Source organism: Haliotis cracherodii, unplaced genomic scaffold (genome assembly GCF_022045235.1).
Source record: "Haliotis cracherodii isolate W230 unplaced genomic scaffold, xgHalCrac1.p SCAF_5, whole genome shotgun sequence".
Taxonomy (NCBI): Eukaryota; Metazoa; Mollusca; class Gastropoda; order Lepetellida; family Haliotidae; genus Haliotis; species Haliotis cracherodii.
The window spans coordinates 47232028-47254256 of NW_027266308.1; the positions used below are offsets into that span (position 1 = coordinate 47232028).

Consider the following 22229-nt stretch of genomic DNA (forward strand, 5'->3'; position numbering starts at 1 on the left):
TTTAATGCAAATATCTCTAAATTGAATACTGACATTGTTCCCAGAGAATTTTTGCCCACTCCATTGGCAAGGCTTGCCTAGAAGCACTTAACGAGGAACCCCTTCCCTAACTAATTACAATCCTAGTTCTTCTAGTTGCCAGTTCCTAATTCATCAGCTCCTAATATACCACAAGGCTGTCAGAAAACAGACTCACCGATATTTGTTGTGGCGCCACCAACAGAACTACAGATCACAATTGGTGACAAGGACACCATGAGTTTCATAAAGCTATTCGAGATCAAGCTTTTTCCTTTTCTGTTAAAGGGCCGTCTTTACGATCACATCCATGCACAGGATACAACAAAATTAGCAGGTTGTGTATGTGATATATACTCTGAAGTGAACCGGTTTCTCCTCAACACGTAGCTTGTTAATAACACCATGATCATATCTTATATTACTGTGACAGCTGATGTGTGAAGAACCCTTCAATGATTGAAACTCCTGTCTGACCTCATGCTCTTAAGTATAAACATTAAGTCTGTCTGACTAGATACGAGGGCCTCTGTACATACATGTTTGAAAGAACAAGATCACAGCATAAAAGGACTTCACTTGTGAAGTGGTGACAGTAGTGCAAGAATCGTGTCGTCCCATAATTTCAACTATTTTTTTCACTTTTAAGTGTTCACGGGTTTAGAAATTTCCTATTTCCCAGCTCATACAACAGTGAAGATATTTTCCTCCAGACTAGTCCCTACTACTACCCTCAGAAAACCTCTAAGCTTATATAAACACGTACACCAGTATTTGAAGTATGTTTTAACAAAGGAGGAAAAGAAGTCCTTTTTCTTCCTCTGTTAACAATAGACACACGCAAGGCAATGTCAATATTAGTTTCGTAAAGTAAATCCCTTATGAAAAACAAACTATTCTTGGTCAATACAAAGACAGTGATTATATACCTAGTCCCTGTGTTGGGCAGGTCATTATATGATTATAGCTCAAATCTGTCCGTTCCAGATACAATCAATGACCACAGAGCAGTTAGAGTGTCCTTTTAACTGTAATACCCAGATAGGGCCATCTACCTCCCAATTACATATCATTTCAGTAGGTTGACATCCTAGTTTAAGGCACTGAGATTTATCCTACCCCTGTCTATTACTGACAGGGCTGTGAATATATCTCCCATACTACCTACCACAGGACTGCCACAAGCTATCTTCCCTACCACTTATCGAGGGTAATGGGCTGAAAATTAGGCAATCCAAAACCCTAGGGTTGCGGCAATAACTTAATTGTAGTATATTTTACTCCAGAGTTGGACCACTGCCATGAGGACGATTGTTTATGATGAATAGGTGATGGTTAAAGGATTGTTGTGACTTCTAAACCTGCTTCTTCAATGTCAGTTATTGGGAAGATAGTTTGTCAGGCACATAAAAAGCCCTACAAAGGTATTATTACCCAATATGTCTGACTAATCATAAAATTGGAAGCTAAGCCAAATGGCCAACTTTACTGTTTATATTGTACGTAACATATATGTAGCATATAACTTCATATATACAACAGCCGGTAAGTATACTTAATAATTGGGCTTAAGTTTCTAAATTAGATATGTGACTTTAAGAATTAAACTGAGAAATCTAAAATCAACATTTGTTTATATTTCAAATCCTAATGTATGCTACAGAATGATATTATCTATATATGTCATATTCTAAATAAACAAGGATATTTCATATTTCTCAAATGCTGGGGTTCCATAAATCTTTGTAGAAAAAAAAATATATTTAAAATCCCATATGAATTATTGAATTATATACATGAGGCCACAACCAACTATTTACTGATGATTTAGTCACAAGTGAAGAGCTAGTGGAAAAACTATCTTCACATGATAAATCTATCTTGCAGGTCATGATGTATGTACCATATTGAACAATACCTTAACCAGGGAGTAACTGACATACCTGATACATACACACTATATATTTCCACAGGCACTTGTAACATACATACTATACATAGGTTCAAGAACCTGTAACATACAAGCTATATGCATAGGTTCAAGCACCTGTAACATACAAGCTATATGCATAGGTTCAAGCACCTGTAACATACAAGCTATATGCATAGGTTCAAGCACCTGTAACATACAAGCTATATACATAGGTTCAAGAACCTGTCACATACAAGCTATATGCATAGGTTCAAGCACCTGTAACATACAAGCTATATGCATAGGTTCAAGCACCTGTAACATACAAGCTGTATACATCCTTTCAAGCACCTGTAACATACACCCCATCTTCACCCATTCACGCACCTGTAACATACGAGCTACATATATCCGTTCAAGCACCTGAACCATATACCCTATCTACATTCATTCACTCACCTGTAACATATAAGCTAGAGATATATCCTTTCAAGCACCTGTAACATACAAGCAATCAACATCCATTCAAGCACCTGTAACATACAAACTATCTACATCCATTCAAGCACCTGTAACATACAAGCAATCTACATTCATTCAAGCACCTGTAACATACAAGCAATCAACATCCATTCAAGCACCTGTAACATACAAGCTATCACGCCATAGGCACCTGAAGCATACAAGCTGTATACTACTATGTGCACCTGTAAGATACAAGGTATCTACAGCACCAGCTCCTGTAATATACCCGCTATCTACAGCCATAAACACCTTTACCACATAATCAGATGGATATTTCAACACATTTTCAACATAAAGAACACACTAGGCACACACGTTAATCACCTCTAGATTTCACAAAGTGCACTTTCAGCACATTTCACTGCATGATATGGACAACTTTAACACTCTGATGACCTGTCAGTGTCAAAGTGTTATCAGGGCATGTACCACTGTGGTAATCGACCACCCTAGATGAATCTATCCATCACTCAAGTCAGCTAGGTAGAGCTATGTATGCCTCAGTGCAAAATGCTCAACTGCACATTGTACAGCCCTGCGCCACAGAGGCAGCAAGACAGGTTGATATTGAAATGTACGTCCTCAGAATGCAGTCATGCTGGTAATCAATTTCATCACTGACATGGCAACAATACAAATACTTGCGGCTTATTAGCATAACAGTCTATGAATTCACATTTTAAACGGTGGCGCTGAAGTTGTCAGTTCAGCATAATTTCAGCTGATTTTGTGTTACATGATGTGAACACAATGGAACATGTTTCTTATAGTTAACAGTTAATAAATTCTATTCATGCACCTGTTGTCATTTTACTGTTACAATGATTAACATAAAAGCGATGTGGGGTAACCAAGAGGTTAAAGCGTTTGCTCGTCACGCCAAAGACATGGGTTCGATTCCCCACATTGGTACAATGTGTGAAGCCCATTTCTGGTGTCCCCCGCAGTGATATTGCTGGAATATTGCTAAAAGCGGCGTAAAACCATACTCACTCAGTCACTCACAGGCCATTTCTGGTGTCCCCCCATCGTGATATTGCTGGGATAATGCTAAAAGCGGTGTAAAACCATACTCACTCACTCACAGGCCATTTCTGGTGTCCACCCATCGTGATGTTGCTGGGATATTGCAAAAAGCGGTGTAAAACCATACTCACTCACTACAATGTCTTATGTTTTTGTTTTCCTATTGTCACCACTATTTTATTTGGCATGTTCCTTTTAATGAAACTGATAGTGAAATGAATACCCCTGTGAGACAATTTGATCAATTACAATGTAGACACACTTTTATACTCAATCCCCCTGTTGAATTAAGTCAACATGATGTGAACACAACAATATCAGTTTGAACTCCTCCAGCATGCTCACTATAAAGCCAGGCAGTAAGTACATACATGACAGCCTGGTTCTGTCCATTCACAGATGTTGTTGGTTTCATGTGACACGATATTTACACAACTGAATTAGGTCAATCAGGATGTTAAGGCCAGTTACATTTTTTTTCTTGATTTTCATTAATTTTTTTTAAAACTGGTTGGAGGATTTATATATATATATATTTTCGTAAGAGAAAATCTATCAAATTCTATTCTAAAGTAATACTCTTTCAGCCAGACCAAAGTAGCAAGACACAGCTACGTTCTACTTGGAAACCTGACACTCTAAATGGCAGGAGCAAAAAAATGAAATTTATATGTGGAAAAAGTATTAGGGTAAAAGAAACGAGAAATGTATGTTAACAAGCCTAACATGCAAGTTTTGGAATATATTTTTGAAAGCAAATTTTAATCTGCATTGATAATGAACACTAGGTATGATTTGTTTATTTGTTGTTTAACACCACACTAAGCAATATTCCAGCTATATGACAGCGGTCTGTAAATAATTGAGTCTGGACCAGACAGTCCAGTGATTGATGTCATGAGCATCAATCCACACAATTGGGATATGATGACATGCATCAACCAAGTCAGCGAGCCTGACCGACCGATCCTGTTAGTCGCCTCTTACTACAAGCACAGTCCCTTTTACGCTCTAATTATGAAACGTTATGACAACATACCTTCATATGTACTGGTATAACTGCTTGTTGTTTATATATATGCATAGATATATATCCCATAGTGATAACTATATCAGTACAAGTACAAAGGTTTCATTATTGCATTGTTGTCCTGAATGGAATATATCTGATATTGACAACCTTCCTATGAAAAACAAGTACCAACTTGTTAATTTCCTATATGAAGTATATGTGATATTGACAATGTTACATCCCTTTACAACAAATAGTTTCACTGGTTTCCTTCACACAAATATTTATAAAAGAAATATAACATAATCTTCTTCTGTTAAAACATAAACTGAAGCTAGATATCAGTTTCCATGGATACCAGATACACAAGTCAATGTCATCCCAATGCAAATACACAAACTGTAAAATGTTGATGCTAAATTACCAGGATGATATGAATCTAGTCTAGTGTATATATATTCTACATATCCTCCATTCTGTAGAATGACAGGAATGTGATTACAAGATGGAAACTGACACCCAGTGGTTTGAAAAGACAACATGTTACTTTACAATCTATTTAAAACAAACAGGAAATTAACAACAGCAGATATGCATTGCTAAATGCAATAAAAGGCCCTTGTGTGAAAAAGAGAAACAAAGAGCAAGCCTAATAAATTCAGCAATCCTGTCTTGTAGATACATTTAAACCAAGCTCATAACCCATCTATATTTCATAGACAGAGATTATTTGAAATGTTCCATGAATCATTTATAATTAGGTCACAACTCCAGTTACAAGTTTAATAAAATATTAAGGTTAAATTGTTAAGAAGAAATATCATAACTGCTCAGCTGATAAATTTTCATTTATTATTTACACATCAACTAGTAATATATAAATACACAATTACCAAGAATGTGTAGGATTTCATAACTCATGAAATGGAGCACCCCCTGTGATTGACAGTAATAGACACTCTATGTTTGGAGTGATGTTTTTATGCCAATGTTGACACCAGAATTGAGATGGAAACTGTCACAGGCCAAAACATGATATAACATTAAAGCAGAGAAAACTGAAAAAACCTTGAAGTTAGTAGAAAACACACTGTGAAAGCTATCAGTGTAATTGGGGTTATAACTATAACACAACAGTGAAAAAGTAATACAGCGAATCTTCAGCTTTCTATATATTTACATAGGCTTATCTTTCACTGGGGCTACAAAGCATAGAAGCTAAAGTAAGATACTGGCTGCAACAGTGGAAACGGTTCTTTCATTTATCAAGAAGGGCTGCCAAAAGATGCAGTTGTGATTAATGGTTAACATGCGGTGCCGAGCTATCTTGATTTCTGCTGGTGGCAGAGCTCCGAGTACCAACAAAGCAGAGCTCAGGGTACCACAAGAGGCATCGACCTCCGAGCTGGGATCTATCTTTGACTGGATGAGGAGTGTTACACTTGACATCTTCAAAATTTCCCAAAATTCGAAAAATGAGATCAGTAAGATGTTTCCTATCAGGTTTTATCAAGCCAAACATTTTCAACTTTAAACATGGCCAGGCGTAAGGAATACGCGGGAAAAAGCAAATCTTACTTGTGTTGATATAAACAGAGAAGCACAACTCTACATTTGTTGATAAGAACCAGGCAAGCACAGCATATTACCCTTTTGATTCAAACAATGCAGCACAGATTTACATGGTGTTGATCTGACCGGGAGGCACTTTAAAGGCGTTGATCTAAACATGGTCTCAAAAAGACACATTTGATACACTTATCACCTGTAAGGTATTTATTTGTACATTATTTCGATAAAATGTTATTTTAGGCTGTAGTCAGAACTATTCCAGCCTTATGGCAAAGGAATTGTACACAATTGTAGAAATGATGAGAATTTACCTTCCGATTTGCTATGGTGTATTCCTTCATTTCAAAGGTCTAACTGTTATAGTGCCATTACAAACAGACCTGTTCTGGTCCTAAATGACCCTCCTCCCCACTCCACTCCTCATAAATCCCCATAAATCCCCAAGGTACGTGCCACGTGTTAGAGATTCCTCAAATCCAGCATGGTCAGTGGATGGTCGCACAGGCGGGGGTCGTGTTCATGGCATATTTGGCATGTCCATCAGTTGTCAAAGCTCTTGACGCAATGTACACACGCTAATCAATTACATAATTCAGTGCTAATTATGACAATCAATGTCGCATTTACAGGCTGTCGAGGATCGAGTTTACGTGATAAAGCTATATCAACGATAAGGCACTGCACAGCTTGAACTAATTAGAAAAACATTCCAAGGAATCCAGCTACTGATTTACCATGTTCTTAGCGTGAAATAAGCATTGAATAATACATTTCTAACAGAAACATTGTGTGACAATGTCAGTTATGACAGTCGATGTTTATAGTAGTCGATGTTTATAGTGAAAAAATTAACACCTGAAACACGTTATAACGCTATGTATTCAATACATCGATAGACGCTTAGCAGCCCAAACAACTGAGAATTTCTTCCACCTAAAAATATATACATATCTGATGAATCCTTAAACATTCTTAATCATTATCAATGAAGAAACTAATACATATGCCCTAAAGCTCTAATTAATTCCGAAAACTGGAGTTTATATTTTATTATATATCATAAGTTAATTCTATAAACAGGAATACAACCAACATTTGCGAACAAATAGGGACAACATACTTTCACAAATGTAGTCACGATTTAGGATTCATCCCAAAGTTGTTGGATATACAGTTGGAATACAAATGTTGTTCCAAAAAAAAGGGAGGGCCCGAAATAGCTCTCAAAATCCTTCCAAAGAAAACGAAGAGGCAACACAAGCGTTGACGCCGGTCAATTTTAGGTTGTACAGTTGGCCGCAAGCTGTTTTCACGCGTTTCACTGCCACGCGGAACGACTGTGAAATGTATCGGGAGATAAATCACTTGGTGTAAGTTCATCGCTATCTCTTGTGATTGCTTCCACAGTTCATCCACAAACTCTGACAGGCACAGGCAGAGGGGAACAGTGTGTCGACCGGCATTAGGGCACACGGTAAGGCAGCGGCATTGCCTTATAGAGAGTGCCCCCATCCCTATCAGTTTCACTTCCGCGTCTGGAGATGCTTCTTGTGTTTAGGTCTGTGGACGTGCACATTAGGGAATGTTTTCCCTTGGATTACGCTTTTTTCACAAACCAAAGAATCAGTGGTCGAAAGAAGTATCAAACTTCAACAAAATATCAAAATACAAAGTTTTCTTGGTCATTACCCCGCTTCCAATTTTGACCTACTTAATGCGTACTTAGATTTTGTTTCAACACACACAGACACTTGTGTTTGATATTACGTGCATGTTAGTGAGTAACGTGTCAGAAACATATGAATTTGTATAATATTTAATTATTATGACACATCGATTCAGAAATATGTTGAATTTTCGCATATATAGAAAATTTCTTAGAAATATAAAATATATTTCCCGGAGTGTCGAAGTATATTTTACAAGTTTGTATGACAGGCACATATCGAATATATGTGGGCTTTTTATGATACAATAAAACACACCAAGTTTTAGGTATGTGACTTGTGTACAGTAAACTACGGTTATAACGAACTTAAAGGGACCACTAATTTTAGTTCGTAATAACCGTAGTTCGTTATAAGCATATATACAGCATTTAAATAACAAACGGCCGGAAATAAAACTGTACACTGACCAGGTGAAACAAAACATAAATATAAATAACTGGGAAAAAAACAGCGTCCCGTGTTTGACAAGTACACGCTTCACCCTATGTTGTATAATGTTCCTAAAGCCAGGTCATACTCTTTCACCCTGTTCTACACATAATACACCCTGGGTTCCGAAGATGGGTATCAAGTTGCTACAAGCAGTTCAGCATTGTGTCATTAAGGCTGATTTATTATAGAGTGTTGTTAAAACACGATAGGTCAGCAATAAACTATCTTTCCAGAGAACACATCTTCAAGGGAAAATGCCCTCCACATAGATGGGTTATCATTAGTGATGAAATGGCGTTTCCAAACTACGACCAACTATCAGATTGACGTCGTAAGAAGTTCAATTAGCTTTCGCTGCAGAAAACATGATACGTTCCCGGTGTGTTAGTGATTCTATCTTGTGTGTAGACACAAGAAACCATATAACAGAACGTCTTTTCTTTGACCGAAGGCGAGAAAATTACCGAGGATTAGCCTAACAAATACTTTTGATATCGGTTACGCAAGATCAATTGACCCCTGTTCATCGAAACGATGGTTAGATGGCGTCCACAGGGGCCACGGGGCATGTTATAGGGCTAAAACATTACAGTGGGCTCAAAGCTGCACGATTGAAAATTGAAATCCTAGAGCTTCCAAAGATAAGACGCGTGCCCTGGGGCGGTCTATGCATTCCCCTTTCGAAAACCCCCGCCCCTCAACCCATCTCAGTGGGGGTATCATCTCTGCGAAGACACGCACGGAAGAGATAGGCATCGGGGACCTGTCGCGACCCTGTAGAAAGTGCATGGAACTGGTGGTAATTGGGCGTTAGACCACGCTGACATCGACTCAAGCTGGACAGGGGCCTAACGTCCCTTTGATATTGTTCTACAAAGCATACACTTGCACCTGTGATCCCGCCGTTGTAGTCCCATAGCCAAAGGAACCAGCGTCCTCAGATGGTTTTAAATTTCACAAAGTCACAAATCTTTCAACAAGGAGAGTTCTGGCTAATGAATTCACTGATCATTATCCATAAAATGTCGGTACAACATATTATACACGTCGCAAGTCAGCCCTTTACCATCAGCGAATTGGTTCCGGTTTAATCCAACACAACAGTAAATCACCTCTCCGCGAAGAGACAGATAGAGAGCTCTGGAACTTGGTTCGTCGTAAGTCTTTCAACGCGATACACATCCTCCTGCATTCGGCACAGGCAGGTGTACAGATGTTGATAACACTGAAACCAAACGCCAGAGTACACAAACGACGCCTTCCTATATCAGCGGCACCACTCAACGATGCCACAAAGTATCCAGATCAGGACACTTCTCTCTCCTCGTAGAGCCTCGTAGAGGGAAGGTCGCGACAAAAGTTTCCGACCGCGATTCACCTGCTTGCAAATACATCTTTATAGAACACCTTATAAACCTTTGGCAGAACGCTGGAACTGATAAACTGTTTGGAAGGAACAGCATCAAATTAGCTCATTAATTCGCACACTTGCCTGCCTCGTCGTTGCTTCTATAGTTTTGAATTTCACGTAATCTGGAGCCATGCGTTCCCATAAGACTTGCTCGTGTGTGTTAGATAAGATGCCATCCATTCTCTGTGCAACTGCACCCATACAGTTGCCTTTCCACTCCTTACCTCGCGTTCAAAACTGTGTGAATTTTTAAAGAAAATCATAAATCCTTGGAAATGGCATCGGGTCAAATGCTAATGCGCTTTCTCAACCACTCTCCGGGGCCTTTGTTCTTGTCTTAGATTACATCTAACCATAAAAACTCATTCAAATATATGAAACCGGGGTTCGGCTTATGAATTTGGACGAGCCCGACTTGTTATCAGACCCGTGAAATACACATCGCAATAAATGCATCAAATTCAATCTCCGTTGAACCAATCCCCCGGATGTTCTGATTGGGAGAAATGGCTTCCTTGGTGCTATGATCTTAACAAAGTCCTGATATTTCTTCCATAATATCTTTAAAACATATCATGCTTATCATCAGAGACACTGCAAGTGAGGATTACTCCTCAAATCATTCATAATGAGTAATACCACGGGACCTAAATAATATTTAGATCTATGGTAGTACGAAAAGTCTCGGTAGCCTTCAAACGATTACAAGCTTCTCATTTACAAGTAACAAGTAACAATTACTGCTCTAACACAAAGCTTGTATCTCTCCACATTTGGCATTTACTGAAGAAGTATTTTGGAACAATAGTGGGAAAGTTTGAAGGGATTCGTCAGTATAACGACATCCTAAATGAGGTTATAACCCATCTATGGCAACGTCTCCCCAACGTGTTTTAGATTCTATTAACCACTACCGATCATCTCCCTTATCGGATAAAGTAACGAATGTATATTCCCCTCCCTTTGTCACCAGATGGAGAGGTGTTTCTCGTTGTTGAAAATGTGGCCAAATTGCTACGTTTATCCAATATGCAAAAACCATTAACACAAGTGCAAAAGGTCAACTTGACCCAGAGGCCTATAAAATTCACGAGGTCAAATTACGGCCTAGAGCGGGACATGGTTTCAACGTGGTTCTAAAATGAAATCCCCGAAATTGAATATTTAAGACATGAATCACTTTCAAATTAAACTTTATTCCTATTTTTCATTATCTAAATTGAAAAAAAACTACGCTGCACACCTAAATTGTTGATACACGTGCAGGTTTTTGTGTGTGTTTCGGTAATAAGTTTGTTTTTTACAGTGGTTTTATAAGTGCGTTGGAAAAAAAGTCTGTTAACACACACGATGTGTAAAACGTGCACTAGTAGGGCTTCTTAAGAATGAACAAAACCTGTGTTTTAGTCTGCAAGACAATTACTGCATTAAGGACAGTGTGGTATCGTCTATTCCATCTAAACGATCGCCCAAGGCTCCTAATCTGGCCCTAGACGTGCAAGGCGGAAGTCTTGTAAAGAAATAAATCACGATACGATGACAAGCCATGTTATAAAAATTCATTTTGAAAGAAAACCCAGTGAGAGGTCCTTGGGTAACAATAGACAAGACAAAAGGCATCAGTTTTATAACCTGCCCTGTGCTTCACTGTCGTCGAAGGATGAAGTGGCAGAGGGGTTGTGAATAGTTCTCTGGCGGCAGGCATGATCTTTGCAATTAGTACCTCTTGATTTACGTGATCCGGGATTTTGAAACCAAGATTTTGAAAGGACAAGTTAGTCATAAAGAAGAGAGTTATCGGACTTACCTTCAAGGCCGGTCCTTTAGCCTCGTTATCGGGGAACACAAGTCGAAGAGCTTGGCGTTTAAGGTCTATAAGGCAACTGTTACAGTTTTCGCAAAGTATCCCTCCCATGTTTCCTCCCCCTCCCACCCCAACTGAGGGCTGGGGGTAGCGTTCGCCGTGGCTGTGGCTGTTCTTCAAAGGTAAAATATCCGAAGAGGTGGCAAAAGAACGTTTATCACTGATCGGAGAGAGACACCTTGTAGCAGCCCTCTCGCTCCGGGGCGAGGCAGGTCGCCCAAATACAAAAGATACCTCATCCACTGGACCAATGGATCGTTTCACAACGATTTGGTTGGTGAGAGGGGACATTGTTCCTCTAATGGGATAATCCATGGTAGACGAATAACCACTTCTGTCTGTTCTGTCACCCAAGTCGGTATCAACCAAATGCGAGTAGTATTTCTCCTTCACGTCGCCCGCTCTTATGGACTGGGGGGCAACGCTATCCCTGGTTGGGGAGATGAGTCTCCGAATGCCACTGTCTTCCCTGACGGGGGGTCCGCCGCTTGACACCCCACTTATGGTTCGGTCGAACTGAAAGGGAAAACAGATATTGTCAATAAGTGTTGTCAAACTTCATCATTCCTCCGCTGGATCTATGTTATTGGTCTATTGTTGTCAAACGGGGATGGATGATGAAATAATGAACTAAGCCCCAGTGTACACTTGTCCGCGTATACTTAATCCTCGTTCACCCTGCGTTGGTCCGTGGTACAGAAGAGCTCGCCGAGAGGGTAGATCGCCCCCAATAACTGGCACTTGCGTTTGTGATTATGATCACAGCTCTTCACACTACGTATCAAAGCTTTAAATATCTTTAATTCACGACAGATAGCATCTAATAAATACAGACCACAAACAAACGCTTAGGGAGATATAAACATTTCTTGAACCCCTACCAAGACCCGTAGCCTGTGGGAGTAACGAACACACGGGTCCTTTTGAAGTTGAGAAGTAAAATAACCCCCGAAATGACACAAAGGTTAAGTATGATTTGACCAAATAAACAGATGTTATGGGAATCAAAACATTCGGGGCGTCTGGCGCGATAAATTCAAGCGATATTGGTAATGAGTACCGTGGGCAAATTACCCAGTAACTTACGCTGCACGATGCCACTGTGGGCATAGTTGGGACGATTAGACTATATCAAACTTGAAGACATCGCGGGATTTGACACATGACCAGATAGGCCGACCGCAGGAGGGAGGCTGGTTAGTGTTGTTTGACGCCTCTGCCACGGGTCGCATCTGCGCTGTCGCGGCCCTGCACCACGTGGTATTTTAACAGACGTCGGGGTGCATTCCCACCAACATTTGGCTAAACAAGCTTAAATCAAAATCCAACGTTTGTTTGTTTTAGTTAGAATGACGGCGGTCTGTATAGACCAGACAATCCAGTGATTGATTTTGTGGGCAACGATCCCCGACCTCTGGGTACAATGACAAGCAAGTCGTTAAGACCATCATAGGTTGCTTTGGACCAATTCTAACCCGAAATCCCCATGGGGAAAAAGTCCAACGACTGCCGGTCGCTATTACTAGCATGTGTTGAATAATAGAGCAGATGTGATCGCGAATTACAGTTTTTGCTTCAGTCAGCAATAAAACAGCTATTTTGCGTCAGTAAATAATCCAGTTCGTCGGAGCATACAAACCCGTGGTTGATGACATGAGCAACGGCCGTAGCGATATGATGTCATACAGTCGGCCAGATCACACAGAGGATATGTCTAGAATCATGTCTAATATGTCAAGCTCTATCAGCTCATAATCACATTCCGAATTGACACGGAATAGTCTCTGTGATAGTTCACTTGACTCGCGTGTCTTGCTGTAACAGACAAGACATAATCTCTGTCATTGCTCACCTGACTCGAGTATAAGACTGTAACAGACGAGGCTAAATATCTGTTATCGCTCACCTGACAAATGTGTCAGGTTGCCATAGACAAGGCAGGTTCTCCGTTTCTGTTCATCTAGCTCATGTGTCATCTATCTCTGTGAAACAGACAGACGAGACATCGTCTCTGTTATAGCTCACCTGACTCACATGTCAGACTGTAACATACAACAGTATGGTCTCTGTTATAGCTCACCTGGCTAACCCTTGGCGCTAAGGAGCAACACATTGTTAGCTCACCTTATGACAAAAGTATAAGCTACACAGGGGCGGTCGGGTAACCTAGTGGTTAAAGCGTTCGCTCGTCACGCCGAAGACCCGGGTTCGATTCCCGACATGGGTACAATGTGTGAAGCCCATTTCTGGTGTCCCCGCCGTGATATTGCTGGAAAATTGCTAGAAGCAGCGTAAAACCATACTCACTATAACTACACAAGTATGGGGGTCAATTTGACATCATGAATGCAAGTTACATTACCTACACTGTCCCAGAAACCGTGTCCCCAAAACACATACATCAATCACCCTCAACCTCACACGTTCCTAGCTTCAAATGACGGCCTTTTTGTCCCAATAATGCACCACATAAGCATGTGACGGACGTCTTGACATTTTGACATTGCTATCAGCTGTTCTCTTTCACACACATGTATATGTATTTATCACAACCATCCACATGTTGTGACGCTTATGTCAAAATAATCCACGATAACATTCCTCTGACCTCTGACCCACCCGATAACTTGACAGCTATTTCCTGATGAGACGGATTATATCTAATCAGCCTCTTTTAGAGTAATATTTTGAAAAGCATATTTGTCCAATATGAACACTCTCACGTGTAATCTAAAGCGATATACACTTAATGCTAGTCGAAGATAATGAAAATTACACGTGTGTGGGGCGGACGTTTAATGGGTTCTTGTTATGTAATATATACGGTATCAGTTCATCTGGGCAGCTGGTTGTTAGTAAAGGCGTCAGAGGACGATTAAAGCCTGATACGGATTAAATGATCACATAAATCCCACCTTCAATTTATAAATTTACATGTGAAGCCATGCAATAAACTTGATTGATACGAAATGTCAAAAAGTGGCATCTTCCAGATATCAATGTGATTCGAATTTTTACAATAATCAGATAATGGTTTCAAATAGTTATTAGGTGATTCCAAACTCGGAAGATTTAAGCACAGATTTAGATAATTTTGACGTAAATTGCGGCAAAGGTATTTATTTTTTATTCCATTTGATTTTAGACCATTAAAAAATTCCCATTTAAGCGTGATGCATGAAACGAGTTAGACACATGAAGTAATCAGGCCACGATCTCAGCTGCATAGGCCAAATTGTATGACCATTTCAAATTAACTGGTAACCAAGGACACAATGACTCATTTGCTTTTTTTCAACTTGATCAACTCTCAAGGTATTTCCCGGATAAAGTCCGGTTTTTCATGGCGTTTACTGCCCGGATTATTAGTCACGGTTAGGCAAGATGGGCGTCTTTCTGCTCTCGGCGTTTGTGTACAAATTAACCTTCTCTCTTCAGCTAATGATGTTTTATCTGATAAACTTGGTCCTCATTTCCCGAGAGCAGCATTGTTTTTGTTCGTTCCCAGTTGTGTTTAGAAAGCACAATGACCATCATGTTGTCAAATAATGACATGGCCCGATCTCGATTTTTTTCAAAGGCAACTGGCTGTGTAATTCTCCCGTGCCCAGTGAGCTAACAATTGCCATCGAGCAATGAGAGTAAGTGTTATCAAATAATAACACCCAGCCCCCCTACCCTTGCTTAACAATAACACTCATGTGCTCTGAAAACTTTCAATAATGACTGGATGTTGACTTGGAGTTGAACTAGTGATTGTGGAAGGTACCCTTGCTTGAAATTACATTGAGTAGGTCACGGCAAAGGTCGTTCGTTTCAATACTTCATTACCAGAGTCTCCTCAGTTGGCGCGAACTGACATCTGTCGACAGAATGTCGTCTGCTACAACGACCACCAAACGACAACTTAATGGTAGCGTTTGATTGACACTTACCGGAAATAAAACGCCTTTAGTCAAAGTATGACTTCATTATGCCATTCTTAATGGTATTAGTTCACCCGTATTGATTTGGCTGAACAATAGTTCCACATTAATGGTAAAGTACGTCCTACTATCAGTGACAATGGTGGTTTTGTAGGGATTTAGAACGTTGAAACGAAACCGATGAAAGTTTGAACCTTACCCATGACATATATTGTGTTGGTATAAGTATGTAAACGGTTTTCACAAAATATAACCACATGTTTGAAGTACGGATGACTATATTCCATAAAAAAACGTTAAAACAGATCAATCAAACCATTTTTAGGAAAACGATAAAACAGAATAAGGCTTAAACCAAATGTGCACGAATCACATGTGCATTTATACTAATGTAGTTTTACAAACAAACACGAAGCACACGTGATCGTCTTTATGCAAGATAGGAAAATGTGTTGAGAGTCACCAATTTAGTGATGCAAATTGCATTACATTGCGGTTATTCAATAAAACCATTAAAATACACAACATTGTTTTTTTAATGTTGTTCCCCTGAGTTTGAATTTTGAAAAAGAAAGAAAACAAATACTGTGTACGTAAATTAGTCATAAAAACACGGGACGAGTTAATATAAGATATATTTGCGAATTTGCCAACACCCACATATCACTACCATCTGTTCTTAACGGGCCTCGGCGCTCTATCATTAATCTACATTTAAATACAGTTAATTCAGTGCATCCGTATGTGTATATGTTTACAGAAAACAACGTCGTGTTTACAATATGACACACAGTCATCAAATACGTGAATCAAACATCATATCTTTGTTATCTTTCTCAATAGATACGTCATCAAATGTCTAATAATTACCGCTACCAACCGATAGTAATTAGCCTTCTTAATCAATACTGTAAAACAAACCATATGTTTTGCCCAGCTAACAATAAATCTGGGCTGTGATTAGGCTACGCTCCAGTTAGCACAGGCAACCCTGACAACCTCCCTTGGAATTAATGTTTCACGCTTGGATGCGGTTGGATGCTCAGAAAAATACTTGTCATTTTTTCACCCAGTGTCGATACGGGATAGAGGGATATTGAATTAACGTTTTACACTGCACAAAACAAATAACGTCTTTATGACCAAGTTTATTGGCACTGTGATTTATACGATGTTAGGTATTCTGAGTCTCTCAAACATTGTGATCATATTGATGCATATTGCACATGTTAATTACATTTATAACTGACTTAAGCAAATAATGAGTGTACTGACGCTGATGAAAACATACTTAAAGAAAATACGAGTCATGGCATGTCCTAAAATATTATTCATTTTCATGATATTCTTAAATACATTTATGAGTGAGTGAGTGAGTTGGGTTTAACGCCGCTTTTAACAGTATTCCAGTTATATCGCGGCGTGTCAGCTTAATGTTGGAGAAAAGCCCAAAGTGATACAGGTCTCAGACGTTTACCACTTCGGTGAAAACCACGAGCACGGTTAGGGTGCTGACAAACCAAGAAACATAATCGGGGCGTACCGGGATTCGAACCCACAATCATAGGTTTCTGGCGTGCCCAAGGGACACAACTCTGCACAGCGAATCGCGGCGCCTAAGACGACTGGGCCACCCGTGCCCCCAATACATTTATGAAATATAGGTAAAGCAGTATGATCATGTTAAACAACACCCCTCGTCAGTGTTAACGAGAGTGTAAGGATGTTTCAAATAGCAGTAAACAATAATCAATAAGTTCCTTGCAATAGAACCAGTCATTATGTTGCATGAGGAAATATCAGAGGTCGGGACTTCATAAAAATCAATTGAGTGATACTGATGCTGTAGTATCGTCCTAAGTCAATCTGGTACAGACATGGGATACTATTCCCTAGAATCTGATGTCGACAATTAGTAAACACTTTGCCTACACAAGATGATGATAGTGGCTGTTTTGAGACAAGTGTGAGGAACTGTCCATTGGAAGTTCATATCACTTCAGAATTGTTCAAAGTGACTTCAACAACCAATGCTAGATGGTTGATGGTGGCTTCTTGGTACGTTTGTAGCAGACATTGTGCCACGGTTGGACGAGTGGTGGTGGTGTCAACCTCGATTACCCAGTGTATTGTATTTTCATTCTGTGCTTAGAAATATCCTGGAACCATTCGCTACAATAGATTCGTTTAGAGTCTGATTCGAAAGGGATGACGTACGTTCTATCAACAAGAAGCGAGTGGAATTCTGCGTTAAGTTAGAGACACGTTATGGTGTAAGATGTTTACAGGTGAACTGAATATCCTAGAAACACCCAAGTATATGATTGTCATTCTGAAACCCGAACCAAATGCCACTTTCAAGCTCATATAGATCCTCATTCTTGACTTCTAATTCGCGCCAAATGTTCCGCCACTAATGAATTCCTGAAACTAGCTTCAAGCCTAAATGATCCTAATTCTTCCAAATCTTGGCAACCATCTCCCACCAACACACATACGCCACCCACCTACCTTCGTTTTCCACCTACTCTTACATCCCTGTCCACGTATTCTCACTTCCCTACCTATCAACTCCACTATTCACCCACTCTCACTTCCCTACCAACCACTCTCATTTCCCTACCAACCCACTCTCACTTCCCTACCACCCACTCTCACTTCCCTACCAACCACTCTCACTTCCCTACCACCCACTCTCACTTCCCTACCAACCACTCTCACTTCCCTACCTATCAACTCCACTATTCATCCACTCTCACTTCCCTACCAACCACTCTCACTTCCCTACCAACCCACTCTCACTTCCCTACCAACCACTCTCACTTCCCTACCTATCAACTCCACTATTCACCCACTCTCACTTCCCTACCAACCACTCTCACTTCCCTACCAACCACTCTCATTTCCCTACCAACCCACTCTCACTTCCCTACCAACCACTCTAAATTCCCTATTAACCACTCCTCTCATTTCCCTACCAACCCACTCTCACTTCCCTACCAACCCACTCTCACTTCCCTACCTATCAACTCCACTATTCACCCACTCTCACTTCCCTACCAACCACTCTCACTTCCCTACCAACCCACTCTCACTTCCCTACCAACCACTCTCACTTCCCTATTAACCACTCCTCTCATTTCCCTACCAACCCACTCTCACTTCCCTACCAACCACTCTCACTTCCCTGCCTATCAACTCCCATATTCACCAAACTCTCACTTCCCTATCACCCACTTTAGGCCCCTGCCCACCCACTCTCACTCCCCTGCCCAGCTACTTTAGTACCCACTATGTCTCACTTCCATACCCACCCACGTTAGGCCCCTGCCACCCATTATTACTTCCCCACCCGCCGCTCCCATCCTCTACCCAGGACTCATGGTCTGCACCGTAATGGATTCGAGACTCAACATAACTGTACTTGCCTTTTGTCGGATAGGAAAATCACTGGGCCCCCTTCCATCAGGGGTGGGCAGACACGTCTCACTCCCGATGACAGCACGGTGTGATATTGGACTCCGTGGGGGGACAGGGCTACCCATGCTGCTGCTCCCCTGACCCACAAACAGGGGGATACCAGACCCACGGGGGTTCTTGGCTTTGTCCATGCCAGCCTTAATCTGAAAGACAAAAAACAGCTCTGAGAAACTGACTCCAACATGAGATATTGTGTTACATATATCATTTATATCGATTGAACTTTACTATAATTAGCAAAAAACATATGTCGCCTAGTGTATCTCCACGTATAGCGTAAGCTGTTGAACGAACAGCCGCTCTCTTTAAAGCAAAGACGCTGACAAGAACCGAAAGTGTACGTTAATTCTGGCGTCAAGTGGTGTCCTCGTGGAAGTGTGATTAGAAGTCTCAAGCCACTGTCATGATTGGAAAAGTGAAGTCGGTTTCTTCACTGATTAAAAGAGAGCTCTCAACGGGCTGCAATGCAACGTGTCATCATCTACCCACTCTAAAGAAGCAATATGACAACATATACTTCGAACTTATGGTTCCCGGCTGAGACGTGGAATCCTCATCCATACAGGTCACAGTCTTAGTTCTACTGACGCACATTCATCCATAAAGATGGTACCGTTAGCCCCTACAAACACACACATCCAACAGAGCATACCGTTAGCCCCTACAAACACACACATCCAACAGATCATACCGTTAGCCCCTACAAACACACACATCCAACAGATCATACCGTTAGCCCCTACAAACACACATATCCAACAGATCATACCGTTAGCCTCTACAAACACACATATCCAACAGATCATACCGTTAGCCCCTACAAACAAACATATCCAACAGATCATATCGGGTAGCCTCTACAAACACACATATCCAACAGATCATACCGTTAGCCTCTACAAACACACACATCCAACAGATCATACCGTTAGCCTCTACAAACAAACACATCCAACAGATCATATCGGTAGCCTCTACAAACACACATATCCAACAGATCATACCGTTAGCCTCTACAAACACACATATCCAACAGATCATACCGTTAGCCCCTACAAACAAACATATCCAACAGATCATATCGGGTAGCCTCTACAAACACACATATCCAACAGATCATACCGTTAGCCTCTACAAACACACACATCCAACAGATCATACCGTTAGCCTCTACAAACAAACACATCCAACAGATCATATCGGTAGCCTCACTATGTAACACACATCCAACAGATAATACTGTTAGCCTCTACAAACACACTCATCCAGCAGAGCATACCGTTAGCCCCTACAAACACACATATCCAACAGATCATACCGTTAGTCTATACAAACACTAATCCAACAGATCGTACTGTTAGCCTATACAAACATATATCCAGCAGATTATACCGTTAGCCTCTAAAAACACACACATCCAACAGATCATACCGTTAGCCTCTAAAAACACACACATCCAACAGATCATACCGTTAGTCTTTACAAACACACACATCAAACAGATCATACCGTTAGCCTTTACAAACACACACATCCAACGGATCATACCGTTAGCCTCTACAAACACACACATCCAACAGATCATTCCGTTAGCCTCTACAAACACACACATCCAACAGATCATTCTGTTAGCCTCTACAAACACACACATCCAACAGATCATACAGTTAGCCTCTACAAACACACACACACATCCAACAGATCATACTGTTAGCCTCTAAAAACACACACATCAAACAGATCATACCGTTAGCCTCTACAAACACACACATCCAACAGATCATTCTGTTAGCCTCTACAAACACACACACACACACACATCAAACAGATCATACCGTTAGCCTCTACAAACACACACATCCAACAGATCATACCGTTAGCCTCTACAAACACACACACACATCCAACAGATCATTCTGTTAGCCTCTACAAACACACACATCCAACAGATCATACCGCTAGCCTTTACAAACAAACTCATCCAACAGATCATACCGTTAGCCCCTACAAACACACACATCCAACAGATCACACCGTTAGCCTTTACAAACACACTCATCCAACAGATCATACCGTTAGGCTCTACAAACACACACATCCAACAGATCATACCGTTAGCCTCTACAAACACACACATCCAACAGATAATACCGTTAGCATCTACAAACACACACATCGAACAGATAATACCGTTAGCCCCTATCAACACACACATCCAACAGATCATATCGGGTAGCATCTACAAACACACACATCCAACAGATAATACAGTTAGCCTCTACAAACACAGACATCCAACAGAACATACCGTTAGCCTCTACAAACACACACATCCAACAGATCATACCGTTAGCATCTACAAAACAGACACACACACATCCAACAGATCATACCGTTAGCATCTACAAAACACACACACACACACACACATCCAACATACCGTTAGCTTCACATACACTCAACATGATACCGTTAGCCCCACTAAAATCCACCAGATTAGACCGCCAGCTCCACAAACACACTAACATCAAACAGATCATATCGTTAGCTGCACAAACACCTAACAAACTCACACCGCTAGTCCAGTACCTCACATACATCAATCACCATTAGTAAAGTAAAACAACGCGCAACAAATGCATACAGAATTATTGAAATATGTTACGTTGTTTAGGGTCATCTATGTACAGAACGCAATCTTGTGGTCATTTCCAAAGCACATCAGTGCAAATAACTTATTCTGTAGAAGAAACATCACGGCTGGCAAAGTCACAAGTGAAACAGTGGCTACTAATAAAAGTAGACCCTGTCACATCCCACAGATCACACTCCTGTGTTCATTACTACAATGCTTCCCATTGCATTATGGACGAAGTACAACAGAGTAATATCAACTGTCCAATAGACCAAGCATCACCATCAATAACAACACACTCTAATCTCCGATCTATTAAAAGAATGCTTTGATGTATCAGGTCACAATCGAACAGGTCACACTCTTGTGACCATTGCCACAACGGTTTCCTTTCCTCACCCACGAAGCACAACATTGCAACATCAATTGTCCAATAGATCAAACGTCAATGAAGTCACGCATGAAGCCTTATGGTCTCATAGCATATACACAGCGCACCATAATCCATTAACACATTCACAAAGCACACCAGATCAACGGTCAAGAAAAACTCCAAGCATCACCTCCAAGTCAAACACATTCCTTCCTTGAGGCGTGCATACTGTGTCCACCATCCCTTGAATCCTTACGTGCAGTGTGACACAACAGACACCGGGACCCAGACACTACATACTGTTTAACGTAAG

General features: G+C 40.6%; 1 protein-coding gene across 4 annotated transcripts in view; it reads right to left on the reverse strand.

Moving 5' to 3' along the window:
• LOC139442148 (kinesin-like protein KIF26B) overlaps nucleotides 1-22229 on the reverse strand; it is a 318510-nt gene that overhangs the window by 153466 nt on the left and 142815 nt on the right. For all 4 annotated transcript variants that reach the window (XM_071222952.1, XM_071222951.1, XM_071222949.1 and 1 more), the window contains 2 exons: nucleotides 18857-19051; nucleotides 11446-12018 (listed from right to left, as the gene is read on the reverse strand). In XM_071222952.1, the coding sequence (XP_071079053.1) occupies nucleotides 11446-12018; nucleotides 18857-19039 (756 nt within the window). In that variant the 5' untranslated portion in view covers nucleotides 19040-19051. The remainder of the gene's footprint in view (nucleotides 1-11445; nucleotides 12019-18856; nucleotides 19052-22229) is intronic.